The 12,545-nt window shown below is 38.0% G+C and overlaps 1 protein-coding gene across 1 annotated transcript in view; it reads left to right on the top strand.

Annotated features, from left to right (window-relative positions):
* LOC139949526 (trafficking protein particle complex subunit 9-like) overlaps nt 1-12,357 on the top strand; it is a 35,197-nt gene extending 22,840 nt beyond the window's left edge. The window contains exons 17-26 of the mRNA XM_071947904.1: nt 139-352; nt 632-711; nt 1,247-1,390; nt 2,271-2,413; nt 4,317-4,459; nt 5,127-5,237; nt 5,701-5,962; nt 6,540-6,732; nt 8,365-8,489; nt 9,352-12,357. Coding sequence (XP_071804005.1) covers nt 139-352; nt 632-711; nt 1,247-1,390; nt 2,271-2,413; nt 4,317-4,459; nt 5,127-5,237; nt 5,701-5,962; nt 6,540-6,732; nt 8,365-8,489; nt 9,352-9,576 — 1,640 coding nt within the window. The 3' untranslated portion in view covers nt 9,577-12,357. The remainder of the gene's footprint in view (nt 1-138; nt 353-631; nt 712-1,246; nt 1,391-2,270; nt 2,414-4,316; nt 4,460-5,126; nt 5,238-5,700; nt 5,963-6,539; nt 6,733-8,364; nt 8,490-9,351) is intronic.
* The last annotated feature ends 188 nt before the right edge of the window (nt 12,358-12,545 follow it).

Consider the following 12,545-nt stretch of genomic DNA (forward strand, 5'->3'; position numbering starts at 1 on the left):
GATTTTTTTCATGAGAGATACAGCTTTTTCGTAAAATCAACATACAAACAGCTTTTTTTCACTGACATGATGGGCTACACATGTATACTACAAAATAGTGTCGATATCTAAACGAGCTAATCACTATTTCTGCGCCAGGTTACACCACAAACGTCCTTGGAGTGGAAAGCCACTGCCGCTTCAAACACATCAAAACAATCCCGCAGAACTTCTACGAGGTGGAAGTGGTCCCCGCCCTACCCCTCCTAAGGGTGAAGACCTCCCTCCCGCAGGCTGTGAGTATCCTCAGCTTAGACCCCTCGGACAGTAAGACCAACACCAGCGCAGCTCTTAGTTTATATACAGGTGAAAGGTGAGTTGTTGATTTTTATTTTATTTTAATGGTACTTGTTGACGTAGGCTATTCGCATTAATGGCGAGGCACCAGGGATTATCAACGTACAATGTGAAGATCTATTTTGCTGTGTAGACTTTGTTCTTTGCGAACTTGTCTTGCTTTTTATTCCTCTCCTAGGTTCTGCTAGGGTCGAAACATCACGCCACAAACCATTTTTGGGGCAAATACATAAGAAGAGGCTTTTTTCCCTGAGTTATGATATTTTACCTAATTTATGTTTTACTTTGTTTGCAGTTTTGAATGTGCTGTGACGTTAACAAATGGCGGGAAAATTCCTGTTGAATCACTCTCATTAAAACTGACATCAGAATCAGGTAAGTGTCTCTTATTTATCAATAATATTGTTGCTCCACTAAACAGCAGTAATGTTATACATACATGTACTGTGGCCCACTAAGCCCACTTATCTCTTACCTCTTCAGTCGCCTGACGATGACTAGAGCAAGCTAGTCGAAACGTTGAGACCAAACCCGAGAACTGACTCCGCAGTAGTACAGTTAATCACTTGCTGGTAGAGCCAAGGTCTAGAACAATCCGATACGGAGACCGTGCTTTTGCCAAAGCTGCTCCTGCCCTATGGAATAAGCTCCATGTCTCACTACGCGAAACAACATCACTCAACAACTTCAAGCGGGAACTAAAAACACACTTGTTCACTTAGACTTTCATTAGGTTTTATTTAAGTTCAATTATGTTTATTATTCATTTCCTTTTGTTTAATGTTTTCTTTTTGTGTAGGCGCCTTGATCAGTTTTCTGGAGAAGTTCGCATTATAAATCCATACTATTACTATTATTATTAATAAATGTGCACCTGTCGATGAACCTGTTTGCCTTCCATTGTCTACAGGTGTGCTAACAGATAAAGTGTTCAGTTGGAGTGAAGAGAACATTCAGACACAGCTCCCTCTACAGCCAGGAAGCCAAATGATGTTCACTCTCTATATCAAGGCAACAGGGACATTCATTAACAAACAGAAAAACAACCTCAATGGTGAGTCATAAGCATTTCTCAGGCCTGGAACTACATGGAGGCCATGCTATCCATTGCCCCCTTGTCTTGGCCTTGGTGCCCCTTCAAAAAGTTCCCATAGACTTCAAGAATTTCCAATAGACCTTATGCATTGACGTCATCCAGCCGCCATCTTAGAGGAAAAACGGTGACGAACAATCGAGACGCACGGATTTGTACGCGCGGCGCACAGTATTGGCCAATGAACAACCTCCTTTTGACCTTTAGGTGAGGGTGCCCTACTGAAATGACGTCATGTGCATAAGGTCTATGGAAATGCCCTATTCAAAGCTAAAATGGCCTTGCCCCCGCCAAGATAAAATTCCAGGCCTGATTTGTTAACGATCTGTCGAGGGGATTAGGTTTGGCTATGTTGTAGCCAAGGTGTTAGCCATGATTTTGTATTGAAAAGGGTGTCAAAATTTGCTTCTCTTTATCCAGGGGTAAAAATGGGTACCTTTAAGGGAAGAGGTTGATATTGTGTATAAAAAGCCTTTAGATAACGGTAGCTCATGGCTATATACTCCCCAGGGAGCTGATTAAAGGGGGTGTTATTGGCCCAATGACCAGGGCACTAAACTCTTGTGTTTCATGCTTGTGTCCTTAAGCAAGACACTTAACCATTGCTTCGTCCTTCAGTTTTCAACTTGTAAACCCGTACAAGGTGCTAAATAATTGGTTCTCAGAATCCATCACTTCAATAACCTATCTTTCTAAAAGTTTGTATCTCAGCGCCTTGAGTACCTTGTGGGTAGATACGTGCGCTATACAAGAATTTTGGTATTATTGTAAAATGCGCTATATAAGAATTAGTTATTTATATTATTGTTATTGACATCCATAACCCGTTTTTTTGCCCCAGACATTCCAGTCACACCCACCCCAAGCAGAGCGATGGATTACAGTACTCCTAAAAGTACACCCAAACGGTCAGCGTCCTCTTCCTTCTTAGAGACATGTAAAACAGACAGCGGGGAGGCGGTGGAACTAGACAGTTTACAAAGGGTAAGGTGGCACCCATTTTGTATCTGCCTGTTTGTTTAATTAGATGATCTTTCTATCAAGGGAGCTTGACAAACCCCCTCAAGGGGATATATAACACCAAGCTGGCAGCAGCAGCCGATTTGTCTCATACAAACATTGGTTTCACCCTCAATAAATCTATTTTCTTTTTATGATTTTGATTTTCGATTTTTCTGTGCACCGTACTATTTGTTTGTTTGTTTTGTAATTTTTCTGTGCACAGTACTATTTGTTTGTTTGTTTTGTTATTTGTATGTGCTCTGTAACTTCAACTATAACTTTTCATCTTCATAAATGGTGTTTGAAGCTTTGCATGGTGTGGAAAATAAGAGTAACTATAAATATAATTATGAATAGTAAACTTGCAGGTACAACCATGTGTAAGTCTCTTAGGGTGAGTGTTGGCTCTGAAAAGAGCCGGTTTGGTCTCAACGTTTCGAACAGTATACTCTGCTTGTCTTCAGGAATAACGAGCAGAGTACTGTTTGCAACGTCAAGACAACACAGGCTCAACACTCCCTCAAAAGAGATTTTACCCATGGTTGTACCCGTAAGTGTAATATTCATATTTATATTAATAGTTACTCTTTTTCATCTTCATATCGTTTGCTTTTACTTTATTAACGTGATTACATGTTTCAACTGTATGACCTTGCACAAATCAAGAAATTGTGATTCAGTAAATAAATGACAATACTTATTCTAGTCAGATGTGATATCAGCAGCTACCTTGGAAGAATTTGAACCCACAGCCTTGTGTTGCAAGTCCTGGGCCCAATTTCATGACTCTGCTTACCGTAAGCACAGAACCGGTGCTTACGGAAGCAGGGAATTCTGTGCTTACGGCAAGCGTATTTCACGGGTTAGCGGCGAATTTGGGCTTCAGCGCGTGCGTACTCCCCGTTACTAGGCATTCTAGGCTTACAAGGCTAGCGCAGAAATTTGGCGCTTGCACGTAAGCGAGGAATCGTGATCGTAAGCGCAGAATTCGACGGTAAGCAGAGCCATGAAATTGGGCTCCGCAGTCTAACCACAGGACCACGCTAACTTTGAATATATTTACTCCCATATCAAGCTGTATTGACTTGTTTAGGCCTCTGGATTATTATTTCTGTCGTTAATTTTAATATTTAAAATGTGTGTGCCTGAAGTTTTTAGCTGAAGGTTCAACCCCCCATTTTCTTCTTTTGTTCTGTGCACAATAAGATTGATCATTTCAATATTTATATATGCTCTTTAACTTCAATTGTAACTTTTCATCATCATGTTGTATTCTTTTACTTTCTTAGGCCTAACCTGTTAAACATGTTTGAATTGTATGTATTTTATAAAAATGCTATAATTTCAAAAGATTATTTGTATAAATCATGTTTTTTTATATATTATTTCCTACTGTATATCAGGTTGTTAAATATAATTCAAGTATTTTTTTTTTATTTTTTTTTTACCGTTGACGTTTTTTACCTTAATGCATTTGTGTTGTATTTCTTTACCATTTTAGCTTAGGCTTACATTTCAATTTTGTTGTTATTGTACAGTACTAGGGCCTACTGTGTATGGTATTGTTTGTATTTAGCGCCATGACAACTTTTATGAATTTGTGCGCTTTTATAAGTTTTCATTTCATTTATTATTGTTGATGAATTGATTTTTTTTTAACGTTAATGTTTTGGAAGATATTGCATGTGTATTGTATTTCTGTACCATTTTAGCTTAGGTTTACTTTTCAAATTGTTGTTGTTGTACAGTGATTCAGTGCATGTTATTGTTTGGATTTAGCTATGAGCACTCTTATGGGTTCGTGCGCTTTTATAGTTTTTTATTTTTACTGTTATTTAATTATAATTTAGATGAATTGATGAATAATTGTTGTTGATTTGTACAGACAATTGAAGCCATGTTGAAGTTATCGTACTCCGGTGGTCCAGGCATGGAGGAAGACTACCATAGAGAAGCCAGTATCTTGCTAAGGATTGTTATTAAACCATCCATTATATTCACCCAGTGGAGTGCTATACCTGCCACTGAGTAAGTGCTTACTAATATAATAATAGTATAGTCTGAGGTAGCCATGCTGAAGTTATCGTACTCCGGTGGTCCAGGCACGGAGGAAGACTACCATAGAGAAGCCAGTATCTTGCTAAGGATTGTTATTAAACCATCCATTATGTTCACCCAGTGGATACCTGCCACTGAGTAAGTGCTTACTACTATCGACCGTTCTATTTTGGGTCGCACGCTCAAGGTTTGCTGGCTGCGCCGCTTTAGACCTTTATCATGCTGCCTACATCTTGGTCATGTTCCTCGTATCGAATAACAATAGTGAGTGCTAATAATCGTTTGGCAAATAGGAACCAGTCTACATGGTCTATTTTGTTCTTCCAGCCTGGTTTTGGTATTACTGGTACCAATGGAAGAAATTCAAGATGGCTGCACTTTGATAAAGGGCTATTGCTTTGAAGCTGACAGCACAAGGTTTTGTACACATGAAAAATGTTTTACTTTTGATGCAAAGTAAACTGTCTTCCTCAATGATTTACACAGTTTTCCTGACAGGACAGAGTGACAAAATAACTAAGAATAACACTTGAATTTAAATAGTGACTACTGAAATTCGGTCAAAAACAAATCTAAGGATTCAGTTTCTGTGTTGTTGCAAATATTTTAAACCTTGTTGTGTATTTTTGTTTACCAGTCCCAAAGAGTTCCACCTGGTGCTTGATACGTTGAATGCAACGAGTCAGGAATTAGCAGTGCAATATGGAGACCAGACCTCGCTAATACTCGGCAGTCAACAGAGCAAACGGTAAATATTTGAGCGTCTCTGACATTGACTTAAAGGTATTGTACAAAGGTAGTAATGTTGAAAATAATCTTTGGTCTAATTTTTAACTGAACTATGGAGTTCATACTGTAAAATTTTTTGTGTGGAATACTTCTGTCTGAAATGAAGTCATAAACTGCATCTGAAAACCTAGGAAAATGCAACAGCTGACTTCCGTTGTTACAACCAAAACTTAGGACAGTGTCTTAACACTGAAAAAAAATGTTCACTAATTTTACTCACTCACAAGACGGGGTAAGCCCAACTTTTCACATGTCTGTTATTCCTTGTGTTTGGTTAATCTAAACAATTATATTTAATAAAAATAAATCAAATAAAAGACACTCTATTTGTAAATCTGTGGACATTTCTGTTGTGTGTCGTACAAAAAGTACCCATACTCTTTAACACCAATACACCCTTATTTTCGAACCCAATTCCCCAGGTTAGCAGTGATGGTGAACCGTTACACCGTCGCCCAACCCCGGCCACCCACGCAGAGCAGTTCTACAGACAGCACCATGCAAGGCATCAACCTCTACAACAGCAACAGCAACATCGGCAATCCGACGTGGAGGAACGGCGAGGTGCACTCCTCGCATAGCAGCGATCTCCTCAGCGTGGGTCTCCAGCCCGTCAGTGGAAAGAGCCTGGAGATACTGTATGCAGAGCAACTTGCCACCATGGTTGACATCAGATGGACCTGCATATCCTTTTAAATACACCAGGCATGTCGTTAGGCAGGATTTTTATTGCTCATTTCAAAATATTTGTCACAGATTTTGCATTGGGAATAAAGAGTATAATTATAAAACAAACACAAGGGTCATGACCGGGACACAAACCAGGACTCTGCTGATCAGAAACACAAGAGCTTGAGTCTGGTGCTCTTATCTGCTTAGATATTATTTGAGGACGAGGCGGCCATGGACGCAGGTCTTTGCCGAATGATGATTATGTAGTTTACGCTACCGTTAAAGATATATACAGATACATGTACCTACCCACTCTTCAGTGCTTCATTAGGCATGTTAGGGGACAGACAGGTCGTTAGTTTTACAAGAATAAAACAATAATAGGATATTGAAAACAGAGTCTGTAGTGTAAATCATACTTTGGGATTGTCAGGCTGCATCCGATTTGGTGGCCACTTAGACTGTTGCTAAGGGTATACTTTATTACAACGCATGATGACGCGTAATTCTAGTCATAGCCGTAGCTGTTGCCACCAAATGAGTTTGTTTACCAATCTGAAACAGAAAAGCTTCCCTTAACCTTCCACACCCAGCGTTGAAGAAGTCGGGCGTAGCAATGTTGGACCATCTGGAGCTGACGTCGGCCATGTTGGATCACATTAAGATCTGCCCTATCCAGTGGGAGGTGCAGCTGAATGAGAGATCGATACACAATGATGGACCGGCCACTTTCCCTGTTGGAGAGCCACTCTGCATCCAGGTATCGGTCACCAATCTCATGGGTGAGTTTCTTTAGCAGTCCCAATCTCATGGGTGAGTTTCTTTAGCAGTCGCAATCTCATGGGTGAGTTTCTTTAGCAGTCGCAATCTCATGGGTGAGTTTCTTTAGCAGTAACCAACCTCATAGGTGAGTTTTCTTTAGCCAAGGACCTCGGCTTCATGATGTGCTTGCCAGCCAGCTGTTCCCAAGGTCTGGTCGTATGCGAGTGCCATATTGTGCGACAAACCTCTACCCATCCTCATTTATCCCTCGTACAATAACACACCACAATCTCACTTTCAAACGGCTCTGGCCTTTATCACATGGCAACGACCCTGTCTTTAAGAACTCTTCTCTACCCTTTTATTCCCTTAATTATAAATTGTATCAGCCTGTCACCAGGTATTTTCTTTTTGTACATCAGATACTTATCGCTTTTTAGTGGTTTTTCTTGTAATTGTATACAGACGATGTGACCTATGTTTACATGAACATGTACATTAAAACCGCCCTGTTGACAAAACACTGTTTACGTCATGTTTCGCCGGCAAAAAGCAGTAGTCATGGAAATACTGCATACACTTTCTAGCTGGCTGCCAAAACATAGGTTTTGCCCGACGGTATGCGCGTGAATCATGTTATTGTTTTCGAGTGACGTCAGAGGTCACATGGTCTATAGCCCTCAGGGCTGTATGCTTCGTTTATGAAAGGGCAAGGGCACCAAGGCATTTTCTCTTTGGAAAATATAAATTCCTACTGGAGCATTTCAACGTCACCAAGGCAATGGCAAGGGGCCTCCATTGCCTCTGTGAAGTATCAGGTCTGAGCCCTAGAACTGTTTACACATGGTGCTACTGCAAACCTCCCTCTTTCCTTGCATGTGGCTTTGTGTACATAATCATTTGGATGCACTTTTTTCTTTGTATTTCCAGTTTACAGGGCACCTGTTCCTGTGCTTTTTATTAGCCTTTTGAACGGTCGTAGCTCGTCTGATGTCTAAAGTCAATAAATTAATATTATTTAGAGGTTATTTTTTCCATTTTCACTTGTTTATTATTATATGTCTTGTTGTTAATTCCGTGCCCATTGACTTTATGTTTTTTTAAACAATTTTTGAGTCGCTTTTTTGAGGTTTTTTGTACATTTTATTTGTCTTGTTGCTTTTTGCCCTGCCTGGTTTCTTTTTTCAATGCTTCTAAAATTTGTACACTTTAATTTTTTGTATTATAGTTTTAAGTAATTTTTACCATTGTTTTCAAGTGTATTTTAATCCAACCATTTGTTTACTAAGGTTGCAAATAAATTGCTATTCTATTCTGTTTGTGTGTTTATTGTAGAAGCTTAACTGAAGGATATTTTGCACCAAAAAAACCTGACATTTTTGTAGGATAATTTGTAATATGTTAATGTAATGTAGGCCTATTTATTTATTATCCGTGTTCATGTTTCAGTTTTTTTTTCTTTTGTTAAGCGCATTGAGGAATTTGTAATTCAAAATGCTCTTTATAAATGATGTTGTTGTTAATATAAATCAAAATTGAACTGTGCAGTTATCGTGAAATCTTTCAAGAGACTTTTTAAAACGTTTATTTAATAATATTTTCTGATTTTTTTTCCCTTTCTTTTTTCCCACTCTTTTTATTTTTGTTTTCAGATGAAACTCTTGGTAGAATACAGTTGTTAGTAGAGCCGTACATCGATCATCAAAATGGAAATCGCGATATCAACCCCATGGATAAAGTGGTCTGTTCCGGTAGCTGCAGTATTAACAGTGACAAGGTACGTTCCATTTCCATCTCGTTGGTGATGCTGCCTTAGAACTTCTTTGACACAATGAATTAAAACATTGTGAATAAAACAACACTACATAATGTACACAGCATTTTGACAAGTATGCTGCGTGCAGACTGTTGAAAGTGCAAGTGGACACTGCATCACCTCTTAGCAATCATAACACGGATATATAAAGCTTACATCACAATATGTTTATTTTAGGAAATCATAAGATAAGATAAGATAAGATAACAACTTTATCATCACACACTGGGGAAATTAAAACTGGCCATGATTCAAACAGTACAGACAAAAACACTAAATATTGAATTTAAAACAATAAACAGAGAGATAAAAAAAAATAATTAAGGATATCAGGTATAAAAGTACGTATCTTGCATGGATTAAAAATTATGCACAGCAAGGTTTATAAACAAGGTAAAATGTACACAAGAGAGGTCCTTAAAACCGACAACGCATAAAACACAGCAGACTTAAGGGCCATTGTAAAAACGAAATGCAGTAGGGACAAAGGAGTTGTTGTAGCGTTGTGTCCTAGTTCGACGTTGTAAAAGGTGATCCTCCCACCGGCGACTTAACCAAAATTTAGGGTACATGGGATAGGATGGGATGGGTCAGACAGGATCATGTTCACTTTAGTACATACTTGGTCATGGTAAAGTGCCTCTGGGCTTTGTAGTTGGGCTCTAGTTATTTTTGGGCTTATATTGACCACTTGCTGATAAGGGATACCTTTCTAGTCCTAACTGCCTAATGTTTTTAGAACCATACTTCTGTACCTTTGACAACTCGGAAAAGAAAATAATTTTGATATGTTATCTTTTCATCTGAAATTAAAAAATTGCAGCTGGAAGCTGAGCAGTGTCTTCAGCACACGTCTACGTTTATCTTCCTCTACCCAGGCCTAGTCAAGTTCAACATCACCTGCACAGAAATGGAACCTTCCCAGCTAGATCATGTAGATCAGGGTCCAGCTATGGGACCCATAGTCATCCAGGAAGATAACATTTTCACCAAGAGGGTAGGCCAGTCGTGGAAGTACCGTCCAGCCCTGGAGGTGATGATCACATAATCTGAAATATCTGGATTGAGTTTTAAAGGCAGTGGACACTATTGGTAATTACTCAAAATAATTCTAAGCATAAAACCTTACTTGGTATTGAGCAATGGGGAGCTGTTGATAGTATAAAACATTGTGAGAAACAGCTCCCTCTGAGTGTAACGTAGTTTTTGAGCAAGAAGTAATTTCTCACTAAAATATTTGAATTTGCTTTCAATACCTCAGAATTAGATTTTGAGGTCTCAAAATCTAGCGTCTGAAAGCCCACAGTTTGTGCAACCAGGGTGTTTTCTTTCTTTCATTGTTATCTCGCAATCTCGACTACCAATTGAGTTCAAATTTTTACAGGTTTGTTATTTATGCTTAAATGTTGAGATACAATTAGTGAGAAGACTGGTCTTTGACAATTAACAATAGTGTCCAGTACCTTTAACCACTTCACATCGATATTAAAAGATTTTTTTCCATGCCTATGCGTGGTTTTAAGGCCCGGTCCCACTGCAGCGATATGAGAACGATAACGATCATGACGCAAAGAGAACGCATTGTCTATTGGTTGAATCACTCCATGCAGAATACGCACACACTCATTCAACCAATAGAATGCGTTCTCTTTGCGTCGTAATCGTTATCGTTCTCGTTATCGCTGCAGTGGAACCAGGCCTTTAGTTTGTTGCTCGATTTGAAGTGGTTAAAATGAAGAAAACAGAAAACGAACCACATGAAGAAAAAAAAACAGCCAAAAAATGAAATGTATAAAATTATGTGCTGATCCGACCTAATATTCACCACGTCCATGTAATAATATTTGATTGAGTGTAAAAAAAAAAAAAACATTGAAATGTATGTATGTTGTAAAAAGGAAAATTAAAAAGAAAACAAATAAACAAACGATTATACTAAATAAACAAGTAAATAAATACTGATAGCGTCGAGTCTTACCACTTTGGACATTTTTTGAAAACTTTCATTCTTAAAGTCGGCGTATTTGACAGTTTTATCTCGGAATTGTAAAAAGTATTGCAGATGATATACAATTGTGTCATATTTATATTTACGGCATCTAAGGTCAAAGTTGTTATTATATTAAAATACAATCATTTCGGGGTTCAAGAGTTTGTTTTTTTCCTACATGTAAGAGGTTTTTTCATATTATAAGAAATATACATGTATATGCATGCCCTGGGTAATAATAATTAATTTAATTTGTCTTTTTCACCCCACCCACCCCATTCCATTTTCTTAATTTATATCAAATTATTTCACAGCGCCAGGAGCGTCACTGAGTGACGGGCATGTGCGCTATATATGACGCCACAACTATTATATTATTATCATTATTTACTGAAATGTGTTGTCAGAGAAAATTGCTGTCATGGCGTCTTTATGACGGCAACTTTGAAGGTAATTATTTCAAAAATGAATGACCACAAAAAACATTGGTAACAAGCCCTGCAGCTGTTGTAACGTTATAGCGATTTCCTTCTAACATGTCTAAAGGACATGTCTTGAGAGGGAGGGATTGAAAAACATTTCAATCTGAGAGACTTTCCAGTATGAAATGATTTCAGCTTGTACACTTGTTACTCCCCAGGGAGCTGAGATGGTTTAAAGGCAGTGGACACTATTGGCATTTACTCAAAACATTTATCAGCATAAAACCTTACTTGGTACAAGTAATGGGGAGAGGTTGGTAGTATAAAACATTGTGAGAAACGGCTCCCTCTGAAGCTGAGTAGTTTTGGAAAAGAAGTCAAATTCCACGAATTTGATTTCGAGATCTCAGATTTAGAATTTGAGGTCTTAAAATCAAGCATCTGAAAGCACACACCTTCGTGTGACACGGGTGTTTTTTCTTTCATTATTATCTCGCAACTTTGAGGACCGATTGAGCTCAAATTGTCACAGGTTTGTTATTTTATGCATATGTTGAGATACACCAAGTGAGAAGACTATATTCAACATGTTCAAAACGGCAAGAACAGGAGCTCAGCACAATTAAATCAAACTATACATCTAATTTATCTAATACTAATTTATATTGAAACAGGTTCCATTACTGTTTTGCATGATTGGTGAATATTATATTTATAAACAATTCCAGTTGTTTTTATTTGTACACATGTGGATGATGAGCCAAACCTTTTATGAAATAGTGATTTTCTAAGTTGTTTTCTGTTATTTTTTAAACCATCTTTGTTTTATACTGACATGACTTAATAAGAAGATATTGATGAAACTTACTTTGTTCAACCCCCAAATTATGACTTAATTAGTCCAAATTCAATATTGAAATTGTAATGATATACTCCAAAATGAACGCAGCATGTTGCAGATACATTTTAGGAAGAGGGTATGGCATTTTCGGTTATATCAAGAACTATCAATATATTACTTTTTCTTTTATTTTTCCCCTACCATTCAAAGTTTTAACTCGGTTATCAACTTGTTCAGTTACGTGTTAAACCTTTTATTAAGCTTGATTCGTACTTCCTGTGAATGCAATACGCCCTGTCTTTGCTGCAAATGTTTCGCAGGAGTTGAGCACATTTCAAATGATGTTAAATTATTTGTTGCGGTTTTTTTGAAAGTAAAAATTTGTATCACATTCGCAAGAAGTATGAATAGAATATCGTTAACAAATCAGTCCGGATCCAAAAGGAACTGCCTAGTATTTAAAATCATGACGACGAATTCAATCATTTCAAAGTTGTTTTCCCAGGACAAGCTGAGAAATCATTATATAACTGATTGAAGAATAAAATTTGATGGGTTTATCCCATAAATGTACAATCGCAATTATAGTGTGTTTTTTGTTCCATGGCACCACTATCCCTTTATTCCCTTTACATGTACATTAGGTAGCTCTAGTCTAGCGGAAGTGTCATGGCCGAGTGGTTAAAGGAACACGTTGCCTTGGATCGGTCGAGTTGGTCTTTGAAAAGCGTTTGTAACCATTTTTTATAAAATGCATATGAGTA

Source organism: Asterias amurensis, chromosome 17, assembly GCF_032118995.1.
Source record: "Asterias amurensis chromosome 17, ASM3211899v1".
NCBI lineage: Eukaryota > Metazoa > Echinodermata > Asteroidea > Forcipulatida > Asteriidae > Asterias > Asterias amurensis.